Source organism: Chinchilla lanigera, unplaced genomic scaffold, assembly GCF_000276665.1.
Source record: "Chinchilla lanigera isolate Chin_1 unplaced genomic scaffold, ChiLan1.0 scaffold00012, whole genome shotgun sequence".
NCBI classification, from domain to species: Eukaryota; Metazoa; Chordata; class Mammalia; order Rodentia; family Chinchillidae; genus Chinchilla; species Chinchilla lanigera.
This window is the reverse complement of record NW_004955413.1, coordinates 22,869,290-22,888,028: the sequence shown is the minus strand read 5'-3', so window position 1 is coordinate 22,888,028 and position 18,739 is coordinate 22,869,290. Positions and strand designations below refer to the sequence as shown.

General features: G+C 54.1%; 1 protein-coding gene across 2 annotated transcripts in view; it reads left to right on the top strand.

The window, feature by feature from the left end:
- Window positions 1–6,270, top strand: part of Myh9 (myosin, heavy chain 9, non-muscle) — a 90,424-nt gene extending 84,154 nt beyond the window's left edge. For both annotated transcript variants that reach the window (XM_005379158.2, XM_013511492.1), the window contains exons 35-41: window positions 779–907; window positions 1,756–1,844; window positions 1,925–2,048; window positions 2,360–2,568; window positions 3,120–3,228; window positions 3,323–3,495; window positions 4,816–6,270. In XM_005379158.2, the coding sequence (XP_005379215.1) occupies window positions 779–907; window positions 1,756–1,844; window positions 1,925–2,048; window positions 2,360–2,568; window positions 3,120–3,228; window positions 3,323–3,495; window positions 4,816–4,933 (951 nt within the window). In that variant the 3' untranslated portion in view covers window positions 4,934–6,270. The remainder of the gene's footprint in view (window positions 1–778; window positions 908–1,755; window positions 1,845–1,924; window positions 2,049–2,359; window positions 2,569–3,119; window positions 3,229–3,322; window positions 3,496–4,815) is intronic.
- The last annotated feature ends 12,469 nt before the right edge of the window (window positions 6,271–18,739 follow it).

Here is an 18,739-nt window from a genome sequence, read left to right as displayed (position 1 = left end):
AGCCATGCAGAAGGCCCCTGGAAGGTGGCCACTTGTGCACATTGCCGAGAGAAACCAGGTACTGATCCAGGGAACAGGGATCGAGATGTCCGAATTTAAAAAGAACACATTAAAAACCGCTCTGAGGATCCCATCATGCCCCAGTGTGCCACTAACAAGAATAAGTTAAAGCATTTGCTGTGGGCAGAGTTGCGAGGCGTGGAGTCTGAACTCCAGTAGTGTGTTTAACTGGCGCAGACGGGCTCTGCACAAGTCCTGTCCTTTGGTCCCGGGAATCCCAGTGTGACATTCACCTGCAAAAGAAAAGGGCAACTTGACAAAGATCTTTAACATTGCACACACAGCAGGAGACTGACAGAAGGAAGCACAGTTCCTGCCTTGTAGCCGGGCTAGGCTGGCAGGAAGTGCGTTTCCTACCTTGTAGCTGGGCTAGCCCGGGTGCGGACTTGGAATTGTAGGTGTGCACTGGCAGTGCTGGGAGCCCCAGATTCAATTTAACAGGAAGTTATGGGAATTAAGAAGGGGGCGGCGTGGGCTAACGTGTGCCCAGTGTGAGCACTGTCAAATGCGTGCTGTGTAGACGCTCATGTCATAGGGCTGTAAAAGGGTAAAGGAGACACGTGGTCTGCAGTTCATTCCTTTGTACTTTCACAGTGAAGTTGGGTGAATACGGTTAAGCCAGGCCCTTTTGCCGAGGTGCCCCCTGTGGGGTGTTGGGGTGGAAGGCCCGGACCAGGCAGGACACGGGTGGCAGCGTCAACCTCTCTTCCCCACGCAGGCCCAGATGAAGGACTGCATGCGAGAGCTGGAGGACACGCGTGCTTCCCGGGAGGAAATCCTGGCCCAGGCCAAGGAGAACGAGAAGAAGCTGAAGAGCATGGAGGCTGAGATGATTCAGCTGCAGGAGGTGAGCTGGGCCCACAGGGGGCGTCCAGCAGGTAGCAGCTCGGCGCCGGCACACGCGTGCCTTAGTCGTTCAGCGGGAGGGCCGGAAGCACGCCAGCACACTCCAGCATGACTTGGGGTGGGCCTTGTTTCATGGAAGGGCTCGTGCGGGGCTCCATTATGTAGTCAGGCCCCGGGCCTGGTCATTGTGGAGGTGAAACTGTGACAGCTCAGCGCATGCCCCGAGGCCCTGTGCTAATCACACCTCCTGAGGTGAATTGTGCCCTTGAGGGGCCTGAGTGTCCCCTTGGGTGCCCTGTCGGTCACATGGCAGCGGCACGGTGAAAGCTGCTGGGCTAGAGGGTCTCCTACAGCGTGATCTTCCAGCTCCCGACGTGCTCAGCTCATCCTCCTCTCCTCTCCTGCCTGGGCCCGGGGAGATCTTCCCCTCCACTGTCACACGCGGAGGCTGCCTCCGCCTCAGAGCAAAACCTGTCCCCTGTCCCTGGCGTTCCGTGACCCTGGGCTCCTGCTCAGGCTTCCATCCCTGACTCCTGAGCCCTGATGTGCAGGGAACACAGACTGACCAGCACTGAGGATCGTCCTCCTGTCCCCTCTGTTTGGCCGGGATGTTTCTTACTTCCATCCCTGACACCTGGCTTGGTTCCTTGCACTCGGAGGGGTTTTGTGAACTTGTGGTACTTCAGCTGTGATCTCCGACGGAGGGCTCACTTGCAGCGGTTCATGAAGGAGGGCTTCGTGGGAGCGGGGAGTCGGGCTTGGGGAGGGCGGCACCGCAAGGTGTCTGTGGAGTGCAGGGAACGGAGGCCATGGCAGCCCCACTGGGTCACATACTGGTCTTTGTGGCAGGAATTGGCAGCTGCGGAGCGTGCCAAGCGCCAGGCCCAGCAGGAGCGGGACGAGCTGGCTGATGAGATTGCCAACAGCAGCGGCAAAGGGTGAGCAGATGAGGAGTCAGAAGCGGGGCTGGGGTGTCTTCCCCACCCGCAGGCCCCTCATTTCTCCCCGACCTTCGCAGAGCCCTGGCGTTGGAGGAGAAGCGGCGTCTGGAGGCCCGCATTGCCCAGCTGGAGGAGGAGCTGGAGGAGGAGCAGGGCAACACGGAGCTGATCAACGACCGGCTGAAGAAGGCCAACCTGCAGGTGGGCGCCAGGGTGGCCGGGCTGCCTTCCGCACCTGGGCTTCCGGCCCACGGGCCTGAGCTCCTTGCCTGCACGGAGGCAGCAGCAGGCAGAGGCTGTGGGCTCACTGCTTCCTGGTTGCTTCTGGGAAACATCCTGGCACCCGTGGAGGCCCCTGGGCCCCTATTCATGGGCTGCTTCCTGTCTGGGAGAGCTGAGCTCTTGGGTCTCAGGCCCAGTGGAATCTCCCTGTCCCCTTCCTCTGGCCCCAGTGGTGGTCAGTAGTAGTCAGGGCCCAGCCCACCTCAAGGTCACCGGTTTTCCCTCTGTAGATTGACCAGATCAACACTGACCTGAACCTGGAGCGCAGCCACTCCCAGAAGAACGAGAACGCCAGGCAGCAGCTGGAACGGCAGAACAAGGAGCTCAAGGTCAAGCTGCAGGAGATGGAGAGCACTGTAAAGTCCAAGTACAAGGCCTCCATCACTGCCCTCGAGGCCAAGATTGCACAGCTGGAGGAACAGCTGGACAACGAGACCAAGTACGTGCCCCACACTGCCCGGCTCTGCCGGTGCACGGCGGCAGTCTGTCTGTGTCCCCCCTAGAACAGCCGTAGGCCTTGCTGTGGTCCTGTCCTCAGCCTCCCAAGTCCAGAGGCTGCCTTTCCGTGCAGGGCAGTCCTTGTCCTTGCTGGGGTGAGTTTTAGGGTTTGAGTAAGAATCCTTGGTTGACCTTGAGGGCTGAAGTAGAGAGAGGTGCAATGTCCCGCCTTCCTGGCCAGCTGCCTGTGGGCTCAGCAAGACCGAGTCTTCTTGGAAGGCAATGGGGATCTCACGGAGTCCCCGACTGCTACTTTCCATTTCCTTGCTACATGTGAACTGTGAGAGTGTTACTCCTTCCCCTGGGCCCCGCTGCCTCATCTATAAAATGGGGATTATCACAGTGCCTGCCCTGAGGGACAAAGCACCTAGTGGGTGTCCAGGGAAGGCCAGTACCTTGACCTCGAGGCCACCCGTGGGATCAACAACTTGCATCTCCTTGGCCATACTCCCTGAGGAGGGTGTCCCTGAGCCACATGTCTGTGCCCCACAGGGAGCGCCAGGCAGCCAGCAAGCAGGTCCGCCGGGCCGAGAAGAGGCTGAAGGACGTGTTGCTGCAGGTGGACGACGAGCGGAGGAACGCGGAGCAGTACAAGGACCAGGTGGGTGCGCAGCAGAGGCAGGCCTGGGAGTGGGTGGCTGCGTCCGGCGCATGCCCGCAGCCCCTCACTCTATCCCTGGCCATCTTCTCCTCAGGCTGACAAGGCATCCACGCGCCTGAAGCAGCTCAAGCGGCAGCTAGAGGAGGCAGAGGAAGAGGCCCAGCGGGCCAATGCCTCGCGCCGGAAGCTGCAGCGCGAGCTGGAGGACGCAACCGAGACGGCCGATGCCATGAACCGCGAGGTCAGCTCCCTGAAGAACAAGCTGAGGTGAGCCGCACTGACCGCCGCGCTGAGCAGACACTCGGGCTCAGTTCTCAGCCAAAGCTGGGGGTTAGGTGCTCAGGGACGCGAGGGAAGGTGTGTCGCGGGGTGATGCGTGCCCTTCACAGGGTCTTCTCACCTGGCAGCCTCAGCCCAGCCTCTGGAGCACACTGGAAACTCCGGTAATTTGTTCCCAACTAGTTTTAAAAGTCCACCGTCCTGTAGCTCCGAGCCGGGGGAGGACGTTTCCAGGCTGGAAGTTTTGAATTACAAGTTGCCCGAGGCCACCCGGCCGGATCCCCAGCGCCTATTAGGTGCCTAGGAAGTAGTAAACACCTTCAGGGCGAACGCCCGCGGTGACACTGCCTGGGACAGTTGGGGAACGGCGGAGCAGCCCTGAGTGAGGGCAAGAATCCGGGGGTCAGGTGGTTGTGGCCAAACACCTCTTCCTCTGAGAATCTCATTCTCATTCCTCTCCCGCCATTAGTTATTCTTTTTCTTTTTTGTGCTACTGGTGATTGAACCCAGGACCTTGTGTGTGCTAGGCAGGCTCCACTGCCCAGCAAGATCCCGTCTTATTTTTCCTTTGACAAGGGTCTTGCCCAGTTCAAGCTGCCAGGGCCGCCCTCACACTTAGTCCTCTTGCTTCAGCCTCCCGAGTAGCTGGGATTACAGATGTGTAACACCACACTGTCCTTTTTTGGGAGAGAGGGTCTTGCTATGTAGCCCATGTTGCCCTCACGTTCATCTTGCTTCAGCCTCAGGCTCCTGAGGATCTGGGGCTAAAGGTAGGTGCCAGCACTTGTGGCTGGGGACTATTTTTTTTAAGGCGTAAGAGCAGAAAGGCCAGACCTGGTCATCAGCATTTTAACAGACGGCTTCTGTCCTACGATCCGAAGCACAGGCCAGTCGTGTGCCCAGTGAAAACAGTCACTCCTGTCTCTTGCTTCTACCTGTTTTATCTGTCTTTGGGGTGGGATGGAGCCCAGGGCTCTGCACTGCTGGGCAAGCGCCGGACCCCTGCGCCCAGCCCAGCCCCACCAGTTGGGAAGGAGTTTGCGCGCCTGTTGCAGAAGACAGCGCCCTGTCCTCTGTGCCTGCCTTCCTGTTTTTCTCACCCCGTTCCTGCTGTTGTTTGGGTGTCCGGGGCAGCAGAGGTCTGCGGGCTGCTCTGACTGCCTGCTCCTGGGGTGTCCTGCTGTCCCACCCACAGTGCTGACTCCAAGGCTCACGGGAGAGCAGCCAGTGCCCCATTTCTCTCAAGTCTGCTTTGATGTGCTGCTGCCCCCTCAGCCCGGCTCTGCTGACCTCTGCCTTTGCCCGCAGGCGCGGGGACATGCCGTTTGTCGTGCCCCGCCGAATGGCCCGGAAGGGCGCTGGCGACTGCTCGGATGAGGAGGTGGATGGCAAAGCTGATGGGGCCGAGGCCAAGCCTGCGGAATAGGCTGCTTCTCCTGCCTCCCGGAAGGACAGACGGATGACTGCACACCTCTCCCTGCCCCCCTGCAGCGCCCACCTTGGGGCTGCTGTGACCGTGACCCCTTCCACCAGCCCTGCTGAGGGCACTGGCTTCCTTTGCTGCAGCCCTCCAGCCCCTCCCCCTCCCAGAATCTGATACCAAAGAGTCAGGGCTGGGCCCGCGGCTGCACAGCGTGACCAGCAGGTCTGCACCCTCTCTTGCCTGGAAGCACAGGCGGCAAAGAACGGTGGGCAGGCTGCTGGGCGGGCACCAGAGTTTTCTATGAATCTATTTTTCTTCAGACTAAAAGAGTTTTGATAGCCCGACACCCAGAAGTGTTGTTAGCACCCCCAGCCCCAGCCCCTGCCTGGCCACCGGCTCTTCCCTCCCGCTCCCTTGTCTGCTGTTGGCAATCACACGCGGTGACCTCACACCTCTGTCCCATCGCCCCCGCTCCCCTGGGCTCTGAGAGGTCCGGAAGGAGCAGGCCAGGCTCCACCTCTGTGCAGGGCACAGAATGCGGGAGAGGGGGCACCTCCCCTCCCCCTCTGGACAGCGCCTCTGTCTCTGCCCCTCCTGATTCCAAGATGTCTCAAGTGCAATGCCACCGCCCCTCCTGTGCCGAGGGCAGCCTGCCCCTGCACAGCCAGGCTGTCGGGCGGAGCAGACAGGGTGTCAGGCGTGCTGGAAAGGCCAGCAGCCTTCTGGTGGCTTCTCCTAATACTCTTGGGGACCAAATATATTTAATGGTTAAGGGACTTGTCCCAGATCTCGCAGCCAGAGCATCAGAGAGGACTGGTGGCCTCCACTCGACCCTGTGCCTCCCGAAGGCAGCTTATGTGTACTGTGGACTCAGTACAGTTTAAAATCTGCCACCTGCACGATTTTTATGAAATAAAAAAAAAAAAGGTTTTTCTTTTCTCCCCTTGTAATAAATGACACAATTCTGAGTCTATCACTGCCTTTCCTTTGGAACCATGTTTAGAGAGAGTAGCTTGTCCTACACTGGTCTACACTGGTTGCTGAATTTACTTGTATTCCTAACTGTTTTGTATATGCTGCATTTAGACTTACTTATGGCAAGGAGGCGTTTTTTTTTAAAGGAAATAAACTCAAATCGTGAAGCTACATACAAGCTGCATATGCCTAAAAAGCTCTGAATTCAGGTCCCAGTTGCTGTCACAAGGAGTGAATGGAACTCCTACCCACCCTTTTTATATAATAAAGTGCCTTAGCATGTGTTGCAGCTGTCACCACTACAGTAAGCTGGTTTCCAGATGTTTTCCACTGAGCGTCACAATAAAGAGAACCATGTGCTATGAGCCGCGTCCGTGGTGTCCGTCTGGGGACAAGTGGCCGGGAGGGGCTGCTCAGTGAGTCCAGGAGAACCTTCCACCTCATCTGTCCAGACCTTTGAATTGGGCGGGCTTTGAGTCACCACAGCGACGTCCTCAGCGCCAGTCCCAGGAGGAGCTGCGGACCCACGTGCCTGAGTGGTTCACCTGGATGCCCCGTCTCTGTGCCCTGCCACAGGGCTCTTCTTTCTCTGCCCCAGGAGGAGGAGGTGACGAGTGTGGAGGTTGAGTAGGAAGGCTGCACCTGTGCAGAGCTAGAAGCAGGAGGGGAAGGCAGGAAGCAGGACTCCCAGGAGGAGAGAGCGCACAGCCATCAGCACGGGTTACTGACGCCCAGTGCTTAAAAGTGGGGGAAGAAAGAGGGTCAAGAGTCAGAATGTAGCTAATGAATAAGGACCCATCATGCTAGGCAAAGAGACGCAAAATAGGAAAGAAGTCCGCAGAGACAGCAGTCAGACTGATCAGCACTAATAAAGAAATAAATACACATTCACATTGACCTCAACAGAAAATCATTAACATTATAGGTTTGATTTTGACGTTATTGTACTTAAGTTTAAACTTTTCTGAAATTGATACTTGTTAACCAAGCTTGAGTTTCCCATCTGAGGACAGACTACTAGGACTGTCAAGCACATGAGGCTGGTGGTCTGGCTCTCGATGGCCAGGACTAGCCGTGGCCCCTTCCACTCTGCATCCAGTCATCAGGGGCTGTGGGCATGGATCGCATTCTCTCCCTGTCATGGTTTAAGTGTGTAGTGTCCACCAGAGATTCCTGCATTCAAGGCCTCATCACTAAAGCGACGGCGTTCTGAGGGGAACCTAGAGCTGTGACAGGGTCCCGGATGCCTCTGGTGTGTTCGTAGTAGAATGGCCCTCAGGATGGAAGTGGTCCCTGGGGTGCTCCTTTGAAGGGTGTATCCTGCTCCCAGCGCTTCTGCTCTCTTGGCTGTTTCTTGCTCTCTGCTGCTTGGCTGAGGGGTTAGAAGCTCTGGTCCACACCCTTCTGCCATGGTATTCTTGCCTTGGAGCCAGCAAACTATGGATGGAAACCTCTTAAACTCTGAGCCAAATCAACTGTTCCCCATTTCAGCTGTTTGTGTCAGACAGTGATCAAAGTGATGAAAGTGTAACAAATACACTCACCCTGGCAGCCCTGGGCTTGGCAGTCCCAGAAAGTTTATCTCTGCTAGTCACGATGACTTCAGAGGTCCCGTGTCACATGGTGATGACTCCCTCCCTGAGGGAAGGACAGAGGGTGACTTCACAGGAGCCACATAATTGATTTTTAAATAACAAAATTGTCATTGAAGGGATGCAGATTTCAGTTTTGCAGGGTGAAAAGAGTCCTAGGGATGATGGTGATGGTGGTACTGCAATGTGAACACAAGGAAAGCTGCTGAACTGCACACTTCAAAAATGACTAAGATGGTATACTTATGTTAGGTATATGTTACCCATCCCTTCCGTGGAGAAAGGAAGAACAGATGAGGTGCCTGTCTTGGACCACCCAACTCAGTGTGCAGCTGGCTGAGTGGATCCCCCATCTCTCCAGGGCTGGGCAGGGTGAGCGGAGCGGGTCCCTGGGTGCCATGGCTGTGGACCCTCCCCCTTCCATGGGGGATGTGGCGCTCTCTGCCAGGTGTCTCCAGAGCAGTGTCAGGGCCGCTTTCCCACTGCATCAGGGGACAGAAGTTGCTTGTAGAGGTAAGATTTTTTCCAGGTCCCCAGTTGTGCTGCAGCCATGCTGGGTGACTTTTCTTTTGCTCTCACCAGCTGAGCGGAGGTGTTTGGTAGCAGATGTCAGGATCTGCAGTGGAACAGTCTCTGCTCACGTCCCAGGAGATGAGAGACCTGTTTGTCCCCTGAGCTGAGTCTGCATCTCTTTTTCAAGGCTCCACCATGACACCATGTTCAACCTGTCAAAGACTGGTCTGCTGTGCTTGCTGTTGAGGGGATCCACATGGTGTGGCCAGAACTCCTGTGGGTCTATAACAGGTCCTGTACCTCACTGTGTGTTTGTGTGGCTGTTAAGCTACAGACCTGTTAGTGAAACGAAAGATTCAGGGGAAGGGAGGTTACAGAAAACAGTGACAAATGAAACAAAAAGCCCTTAGACGAAGAATGGTGGCCACAAATGTCAAATGTACCAAGGTCAAATAGGTTGAGTTTTGATTCCTCCTCTGAGTTTCCCAATGAAATCCACAGATTTTCTCTTTACCTGTTTCCTCACTTGCAGAATCAGACCCCATCCATATGTACAGTTATCACTGGCCTATTTTACACACAGAGGAAAAATCTAGCCCTTCAGGGAGTTATGATACCTGTGCAATCAAAGAGCAGTAAAAGCCATGCAAGCTTTATTGTGTGGTCACTCACTGACCTTCCTTTGTGGATGGGGTGTGAGCATGAGGCCTCATCGACATTTGCCCACTGCAGGACAGGCCCAGGCCGGCTTGTGGGGTCTGGCCCCCTCCCAGCTCTCCTGGCATCTTCTCCCTGGGGTGAAGCACAAAATTCCCCTGAAACTCAGCTGTGCGACTCACTAGGTTGGATGGGTAGTGGCCCCGCCCCAAAAGGTGCCCTAGTGTTCCTCTGCCCCAGGCCGCTACTGCCTGCTGACCCAGCTGATTTTCTACGCTGCCTATTCTTATGTATCTTTGAAGACAGGACACCTATGGGCTGGAGGTGCTTCCTTAGCTGAAACTGGTGGTATTTGAGGTGGCTGTGAGTGTGACCACCCGGCAACCTCTCCCCTCATTCTAATCCCACTTGCATGCTGAGCGTCTCCCCCTCCTGGGGAGATGACCGTTGACAGTGGCCATGGAGATGGCTTGAAAGAACAACCAACAAAGTGAAAAGAGGTGGTGCCCAAGTTCCAGGACAACCTCAACCCATCTCCACAAAAGAGGGCAATGATTTCTCTCTCCCCGTCCTGATTTTCTACACCTCACACTTCTTGCTTTCTGCTGCTTGGGTGAGGGGTTAGACTCAACCCTGTCAGGTTGAGAAGATGGTTTTGGAGTCTGCCTCCCACTTCTCAGGCAGGAATTAAAGCCTCTTCCATTGCTCAGCAGGTCCTTGGCCTTCGTGTTGGTTCTGAGAGGGAGAAAGGACAGGGTTTGGGGTCAAATACTGGCACTAGGTGGGAGGAGAGCAGCGGGCAGCAGAGTCTGGACAGAGATGCTGGAGGGACTCAGGGGAAGCCGCACATGACAGCTCCAGGGGTGAAGAGTGCTGTGGAGAAAGTCCCTGCAAAAGTAAAATTCTAGGAGCCTTGTCCGGTCTGCAGTACAGCACTTGCTCAGTATTTGCAAGGCCCTTGCTCCATTCCCAGCACTGCCCTCCCCCAAGTCCATGGACAGGATGTCTGGAGCAGGCATCCACCAAGCATGCAGCAGGGTGCAGGGCATGTGGGAGCCGTGCAGATGGTGAAAGGTGATGAGGAGGTGGGTGTGCTGTGAGTGGGTGTATATGATGGTTGAGGTTGGGTATAATCCCGAGGGGTCTCTGGCATGGTGATTGGAGAGTCCCCCCATCTGTCAGTGGCTGTTCTTTCTTTCCCCAGCAAAGGTGAGCTGGCTGGAGACACCTGCCATGTGAGGACTATGTTGGTTTGGGGGATATTTTGCAAGCCAGAACAATATAATACAGGACACATATTTTATGAGATTATTTATAATAGTCTCCCAAAGAATGATATACAAGAGAGTGCAGGAAATCTGTCCACACACTATAGACCAGGAATCCCGGTGAGGGCCTGGATCCTGTGATTATGTCCCATGTGAGTCCAGCAGATTACCTAGCGCCCATAACAATGTCTCCCACAAATCCAACTGGAGGCCCAGAGCCCATAACAATATCTCATGCAGGCCTGTTTCATGGATCTGCGCTGGGAAGGCTGAAAGGTCAGTGGTGGAATCTAAGAAGTCTGTGCCAGCAGGATGAAGGGTCTGTGCTAGCAGGCTGAGGTATCTGCCGTGGAGCCAGGAAGTGATGCTCAGAAGAACCAGAGCTCCTCCAAGAGGTACCACAGCCATCCTCAGCAACAGTGAGGTCCCGAGCTCCTCTGATGATCAAGATGGCCAAGTCCCCATCAGGGAAGCCAATGCAGCAAGCTCCACCAGGAGACCAGCAGTGCATCATCTTCTCCTCAGGAGCCAGGAAGTGATGCTCAAAGTGAGGATCAGAGCTCCCCCAAAGAGAACCAAAGCCATTCTCAGTGCCAACAAGGTCCCAACCTCCTTGGAGGAAGAAAACAGCCGACTTCATCAGGAAAGTCAGCATGACAAGTTCCTCCAACAGAACCAACAGCTCCTTACAGCTTCTACCAGCTCCCAACAGCCTCACTTCTTCTCCAGTTCTGCCTCTTATGCCGCTGGCAACAATCCTCAGGTGGGCCACCCAGCACCACGTTTGCTCAGTTCAGCTGGGGGTTATAACTTGTCCACCAGTGGTCAGTCCACCACAGGACTGAGCTGGCTCCTCTCCCTGGGTCAGCAAGGAGGGTGTGGTGAATGTCGGATAAGCATGTTGGATAAGGAAGTTGGATAAGCATGAGCTGCTCAAAAATTCTGAATTTCACTTTCCCTATTGGGAGTCTGCATCAAGGACGCTTCTACTCACTACTCAGCCCACAGCTGGCAACAGGATCTGCACATCTCAGCAGAGCTGGGGTGAGTCCTAACACAGACAGTGGCGGATTTTTTGGCAAGTTGCGGAAGACAGAGCAGCGTTAGGGTTCCCAGGTCACAGATGAGCTCAGAGAGCTAGGGCATGGGCCCCAGATTCCACAGTTAAGCTGGATTTGTGCCCAGGTTTGTGTCTGACTGTTCCTCTCCCTAGGACCTTAAGCAGAAGAGAGGAGAAGACCACACAGATGGGTCACAAATCTCCCTTGGTTCCAGCTCAGGTAGAATGAGACCTGGCCAGATGACCCTCAGAAGAGGTGGATGTGGTAGTGGTCAGAGCTTTTGAAAAATTGGAGGAACCAAAGGAGGTGGGGGAGGCCGGAGAACCCAGAGCCCTCCTGTCCTTGTAAGGTTCATCTCCCCTAGGCTGGGACTGCTACGTAGGCACATGGGGGCAAAGGGTTTCTTCTGAGATCCAAGCAGCCCTGTGGTTATCTCACCCACACTGTCCCTGGGCACCTGCTCTGTGCCAGGCCCTATGGGTAATTTGGGCCCTGGGAGGAGACTGAGCTGCCTGGGGCCCAGGGCAGGTGGTCGAGCAGGTAGATGGCAGGCCTGCGTCCACGGACTCTCACCGTTCCCCTGGCTTAGATGTGGGGGAGGGAGGAAGAAGGCAGAGGCTGTGCTGTGTGCTCGGACAGGCATCATGCCCAGACGTGGGGACTGAGAGGGGCAGGTTGCAGAGTGGTGTCCCCAGCAGCACTGTGGCTTTGTAACTTGGACTCTATTCTGTGCTCTCTTCTGGTTGGATGGTTAGTTATTTCCTTTATTTTTGTTGTTAAAAAACAAAACCTCTCTGAGCATCACTCTCTCATTCTTGCACATATTACTCCAAGTGGCCGGGACACACTTGGGGCACATTAGAAACTGGGTGGGAATTGCTGAGCATTCTCCAAGTCTCTGGAATCTTCCACACCCCACTCCCCAAGATGGAGCGCATGGCCACACTCAAGGGCAGTACTGGTTATTTCCAATCTGGCCAAGCTGCTAGTTTACAAATGCATGCAAAGGAGCAGCCGGGGTACTAACGCGATAATCTCCACCCCTTTCTCCTGAAAGTCCCTGGCCGCACTCCTGAGTGGCAGGTGTGAAGGGTGGGGGTGGGAGGTGGAGCTAGGCCTGAGTGTGGTCCTGGGGTCACCTGGACACCAGGCCTAGAAGGTTACCTCAAGACCTGCCATTCTTCAACTGTAGGTCAGCCCTGTGGTTATTGAATTTTCTCCTTTTCATTCTCCCCTTTCTCCTGCTATAAAATATCAAGGTTGTAGGGAGGGGACACAGGTAATAGCTGGAAACTCAGAAGTCTGGTAGAACTATCCAAAGGACCTGAAATCACTGGTGTAATGTGTGTGCAAAGTGTGTCATAGTCCCAGCTGTGCTCTGCTAGAAAGAGCTGAACATGGAGAGAGGAAAAAGCCAAATGATATTACTCCCCTGGGAGGGAAGTGAACCTGGGCTGTGTCCTCAGAGGCTGGGCTCCGTGTCCCATGAGTGCCTCCCAAATGAGTGTGTAGGGCAGGCGGGGCTGGGGACAGAGGCCATGCTGGTTGGTCTTAGGGGTCTTAATGCGACTGCAGCAGGGATGACGACAGGGGCCCTGGCTTGAGTGAACCCTGTCTCTTGGGTGTCCAGATAGAAGGACCCAGGAATCTCGTCTTTCCAGGGGAGCCTGGGAAAGCTTGGCACAGCCAGCAGGGAGGAGCTGGGCCTGGCGTGGAAGCGAGGCGGGGCAGGCGTCCAGGGGAGGGCACAGCCCAGCACAGGCCTCAGGTCTGATGTGCAGATCGTGGTCCAGGAAGGGCCCGGATCAAAGGTGCACAGTGGGCAGGGAGAGGTGAGGACGGAGGAGCTGCGGCAGGCAGCAGGGCCTGGGTGCCGGGTTCAGGGCTTGAACTTGACCTTAGCAGCTCATTAAGTATCCCTTAGGAGGCGCGTGCTGTCGTAACACTCGGAAGTTGACCATACTGACCACTGAGAGGAAGAGTGTAGGAGTCGGTGGTCCCTGGTGGTTGAGGGGGTGGGGGAATGGCGTTGAGGGGGGGATTTAGAAAATAAACATGAGAGACAAAAGCTGGGGTCAGGTGCAGTGGCCTCTTACCTGATGGGCTAAAGGACCTGCACAATAACAGTAGGAGTGTTTATTCTTACTCTTGTAAAGTTAGTGTCTCACCAGGGAACCCTAGTTGCCTAGTGACTAATGACTGAAATTGTCCAGACAGGATGTTTTTCTCAAGACTGAGGTAGCCTGACTGCTTGAGGCACTCTGGCTCTGTCCTGGCCTCACACAGATGACCAGTTTTCAGCTCCAGCTGCTCCCAACAGAAGAGGCTATGCTGGAACCTCTGTTCTGTGTCCTGGGGAACCCAGAACACAGCTGATGGGGAAGGGAGGGCCCCTTGGCTGGGCTGAGGCTGTGGCCAGGACAGAGCCAGGGAGGCGCCACCGGGCTTCTTCCCGGGCACCTTCCTTCTCCACCAACAGCCTTCGCAGGAACGGAGCAGCTGGCAGGCCCAGGCACAGTAACGTGCTCACTGTGACTCTTATGGGCACCCAGCTGAGGCTCCAGACAAGAGTCAGAGCTGAGAGTGAGAAGGAAGGATGAGACCCAGGGTGCAGACTCACTGGCATTGTGTGGAGTCACCAAGACCCCGGGTCTTTCTGTCTGCCCCGTCCTCGGCCTCAGCTCACAGTCCCAGCATCAAGAGACCTCAGAATGCAGGGTGTCTCAGGAGAAAGGTGAAGAGGCAGCCAGCTCTCTTGTCACTCCTGTACCTTAGAGCAACAAGAGCCCAAGAATTCTCTCAGCCAACCTTCTCTTGTGCGTCATTCATCAGGGATGGGTCAGACGGTCACCACTGATGGCCAGGAGCAGCAGAGAGCAGACACCCAGATGTCCTGTGGCCGAGATCAGAAACAGCCAGGTGAGAGGGGAAGAGGGTAGCTTTGCACTTGGTGGCCAGGCATCCCATGGCCATGGGAGCCTTGTGGCACTGAGACAATGTCACAGAGCAAAGAGCTGGACCCCGATGTGACCAGACTTGCTGTGTCCTAGTCAGAGACAAGGACTTGCTGGGAGCTGTCCCCACCTTGGGTGGGCCTGACAGGGACACTTCGCACCCGCATGGCTTATTCTTTCCTTCTCACGTGCAGAAGTCATCTGTGTCTCTGAAGGCAGTGTCCCCCAGCCCAGGGACCTGCTGGTCATTCCCATGGTCAGTAAAACAGGTGAACTTCACTTCATATCTTGAGGGAGGCGGGGTGTGATTTCACAGCCCGCAGGCAGGGGCGCTAGAAACAACCCTTGTGGATGGTCTCAGGTTGGGTGAGTGGAGGAGGCTCTGCACTGTGGCTGTGGAAAGTGAGGGGTGCCTCTATCTATGGGCATCTCAGCCACCCTATCTGTGGGGGGCAGGAGCCAGGACCAGGTAAAGCTGTCCTGGATAACAAAATAACAGTCATTCTTTGTAGCCCGGAGAGTATGTCTATGGCTATAATAAAATCCCCGAGACCAGGTCATTTATAAAGTTGAGGATTATTCAGCTCATGGAAACTGGGAATTCCAAGAGCGTGGAGCTGTCATCTCCTTGATGTTGGAGAGGAGCTTATTGAGGCACCTTAAAACAGCGGAGGGAACCACAGAGCACGGGTACATAATGGAGGCAAAGTTTACAGAAGGAGAATACTCTGCACCATTGTTCTTATATAGGATGAAAAACACTGTGAGCTGCAACACGTAGGGCAGGCAGCAGAGGTCGCTCAGCTGCTGCGGCAGTACGGAAGCAAGGAAGGGAAGCCCTCAGACACCACAGGGAACAGGGAAGTTTACTATGACAGATCCATGGGCACAGGTACCAGATATGGATTTGGGATGAGAAGCGTCACTGACAATAAACACACATGCATGAGTACATATTTCGTGTATTTTAGGAAGTAGAGTGTAGTCTTCAAAACATGGGATTTGGACCTGAGAGTACTGAGTTCAAGTCCTGGCCCCTGCACTTCTGTGAAAACTTGGGCGCGTTACCTGACCTTCCTGATGGTTCCCACAGCTTTAAAATGAGCCATAGTTGTCCTCACCCCATGGAGTGTGTGAGCGCTGACTGAGGTGCAGGGAAGGAGGCTGCACACTGCAGACCCTCAATAAACACCAACCAACGTCATTAGTGAACGTGGGTGTTCCCAGCCAGGTACTTAGCAGAATGAGGCTTCTCCCCTCTCCTCTGTGTGTGGGTTCCATGTGTTCTGCATGGCTGTGTCCTCGCCCCATTACCCTCTCTGTGCCCTTACAGGACCTGAGGCCTCTTCCTGGCAGAGGTGAGGGCAGAGGGACTGGAGCAGGATGACTGTCTTCCTTTAAATAGCAGCCCAGAGCCTGGGGGATGGAGCACACCCAGGTGACATCTGTTTTGACTTTCCTCAGGGACAGGACCCCAGTATTCAGTTCGTCCCCTCTTAGGGCCGCAAGTGAGCACGGGACTGTCTTGGGAGGCCCCTCCTGCCTGTCCAGGCACTGACCCTGGGCACTGCCCACGAGGAGGCAGCTCCCTCCAGCCCCTGCCCTGTGGGGCCCAACTGCTCCTCGAGGCTCAGGAGGAAGAGTGACCCAGAGTGGCCCTGCACTGGAGCCCAGTGAGACCTTTGCAACCTCACACCTGTGTGACTTGGAGCCCCTCCCCAACCCCATCACCAGAGAACAGTGTCCTGCAGGGTACTGTGAGGCTCAGCTATAGTGGGGTAAGCTCCTCGAGTGTGGGTCTCTCCCCTCCTGGAACTCTGTTATTTTTTTGCCCACTCCCAAAACCCTGCTTCACCCACGGAGCTGTGTCTGGCACCTGCCCTGCCCTGCCCTGCCCTGCCCTACCATGACAGGCACCTGCTCACCAGGTGCAACTGCTTCCACACTGAGCTGCTTCCAATGAGCTCTCACAAAAGGAAAATCTAAGGGGAAAGGAAACAAGCTCCTCCCCAACGAGCACCTCCTTCCCTCAGTCCTGTTTTCTTCCCTCCACTCCACACCTAGAACCAAGTCTCTCCTCACTTCTTCTCCAGCCCTGAGAGCAAACTGTGCCATCAGGAGCCATGGCGAAGGACAAGGGAGGGGGAAGACTGGACCTGAGCAGGGCTGCGGCTGCTGGGCTCCCGGATGAACCTTCCTTGTGTAACAGTGGGCAGCCTGGGCCCGGATCCCACTGGAAAGTGTGTTTCCTGACCCATGCAGAAACTGTCTCCCAGGCCAGCTGCCTGATTCCTGACCAATCAGGGCCGGCTACTCCTTTCAACCCCAACTGGTCAAAGTAATGGTGGAAAGCAGGGAAGGAGCCTGGACGGGTGCAGCTCTAGGGAAGACACGAGGCCCTGTGTGGTCAGCCCGGCCTCAGAGGTGCTGTGCTGAGCCCCGGATTCTACAGACAAGGGGCCTGCAGTGTGCACAGTCACACGGCCTGTGTCAGGGGGTCTGGTGGCCGTTGTCTCAGCACTGGGCAGGCGGGGCTTGTGCGAAGCGATGAGGAAGTGTCCACCCTGCTGTAGTTTCCCGCTGGACATGTGCAGGCCCAGGAGGAGTCAGTGCTTTCACAGAGGCAGCCTCTCAGCCTTGTCCCAAGATCACAAGGGTCAGAGTGGAGACTCCAGCCCAACCCCATCCCCGCCCACCTGAACAATCCCCTCCACTGCCAGGCTCAGAGCACAAGGATTCTGCTTGCGTCACAGTTTTACCCAGTAGTGCATAGCTTCAAACCTTTATATATTTAAAAAAATCTAACCAGTAAATTCTAAAGTGGATTGCTTAAGTTATAGGAAAATTTACAAACACGAATCTTCTCAGGGTTACAAAAAATTGACCAGTTAAACTTGGGTTTAAATGATGAGCTTTCCTCTTCCTGGCTTTGGGCAGCGCTTGTCCTGGCTGGGTCTCAGTTTGTTCATGAAGTAAGAAGAATGTCTCTCCTGTGAGGACGCAGTGCAGACATTTTATATCATGTCTCAGCAGCACACAGGAATATACACTGGTACCCAGCCCCCGCCTGTATTTCCGTTACCTCCTGTCCTGCACACACACACTTTCTGGGTGACTCAGGCAGTAACTCTGCCCTCTGCTGACCTGAGACCACTTACAGCCTTTACACTATTTACCACCTGTAAGGTGAAGCTTCATTTGTTTCGATGTCAACACATGAATGGGTTTGATTATCATTATTAGCAAGTAGTACCACGTGTGCTCTGTGTTTTCTTTCTAAGGGACTTGAAAATTCTTTTTAATTGTCTCTATCACAGTACATAGTGGAAAAAATTTTGAATATTCTCAAGACAAAGAAATGACAAATGTTTGAGGAAATAACGTAGAACTTTCTTTGAACTATCACACTGTAATTGATAAATACAATTAGTATGTGTTCACTAAAATAAACATTTGAAAAGTATTTTTAAATGATTAAAAGTTCTGGGGGCCAGGGATACAGCTTAGTGACATAAGTGCCTGCCTGGCAAGTGCAAGGTCCCAAGTTCAATTCCTGGTACCACAAAAAAAAAAAAAAAAAAAAAAAAATTGAAAGTTCTGGATCCCTAAACATATCTAGGTCCCATGGATTAAGAGGCTCTTCTCAGGGAAAGAAGGAGAAATTTTGTGTTTGTATATACAGGATAGTTAACATACTTGTTCTACTGTCTTCTATTTCTTTGCTGAAAGAAACTGTCAGTGAGTCCTTGGTTGATCAATATTGCATGTCTCTATCTGTTTGCATGAGAAGCCACTTTAAAGATATCAGTATGTAATACAACAAGCATTGTTAATTTCCTACCACTTTGTTTGTAACTCTGTATTGTCTGTACTGTTCTTTTGCTATTTTGTAAAAGGTTGTCTGTCTGTTAATATTTTCCTCCTTTTATTTTTAAAATAAAAAAAAGAAGAGGCTCTTCTCTGGACCTTGCTCTCTCTCTTAATATACACATATTTACTCTCTATACTCTGTGTGTAGTATAGCACATACAGTGCTGCATCAGTTCACAAACTCAATTCTCTCCTCAGTTCTGGTTGCAAATCGAACTGCCCAGGAACTGAATCAAATTTCCCCATCAGGTCAACCTCACCATTGGCTTTGATTCAGTTCTTGTCCAGCTCTGTTTGCCACCAGAATCATGGAAAGAATGAAGTTCGTGAACCAAGGTGCCACTGTATATGTAATGTCACCTAAATAATTTGCAAAAGCAACACACAACCTAACTGTGCTCTACATGCTCTGATACTGATAATTTTATTTCCTCTTAAAAGTGCTGCTTTTAACCCAATGAATGAGTTTCAGAATGCACTGAGGGTTTAAAACTCACACTAGAAGATGCAGGTACACCCGGTGACACACAGTGGGCACGGGGTAGGTGACCCCATGCGTGGAAGTTTGCCGCTCCCCAGGCTGAGGTTCACTTTCCGAGCTCTGTGCTGAAGGCGCTTCCCCGGTGTGCTAGTCCCCTCCTGGGACCGCCACAGGGTCCACAGGCTGGCAGCTTCAACAACAGAAGCCTCTTTTCTACTGGTTCTGGAAGTGAATCCATGATGAAGGTGGGGCAGGGCTGGTTTCCCATCAGGGCTGTCTTCCTGGTTTGCAGAAGGAGTCTTCTCACTGTGTGTGCACATGGCCTTTCTCTGAGCATGGGGTGAGGGAGAGAGAAGAAGGAGAAGAGGAAGAAGAAGAAGAAGGAGAAGAACCTGAAGGAGAAAGACAGAGAGAGAGAGAGAGAGAGAGAGAGAGAGA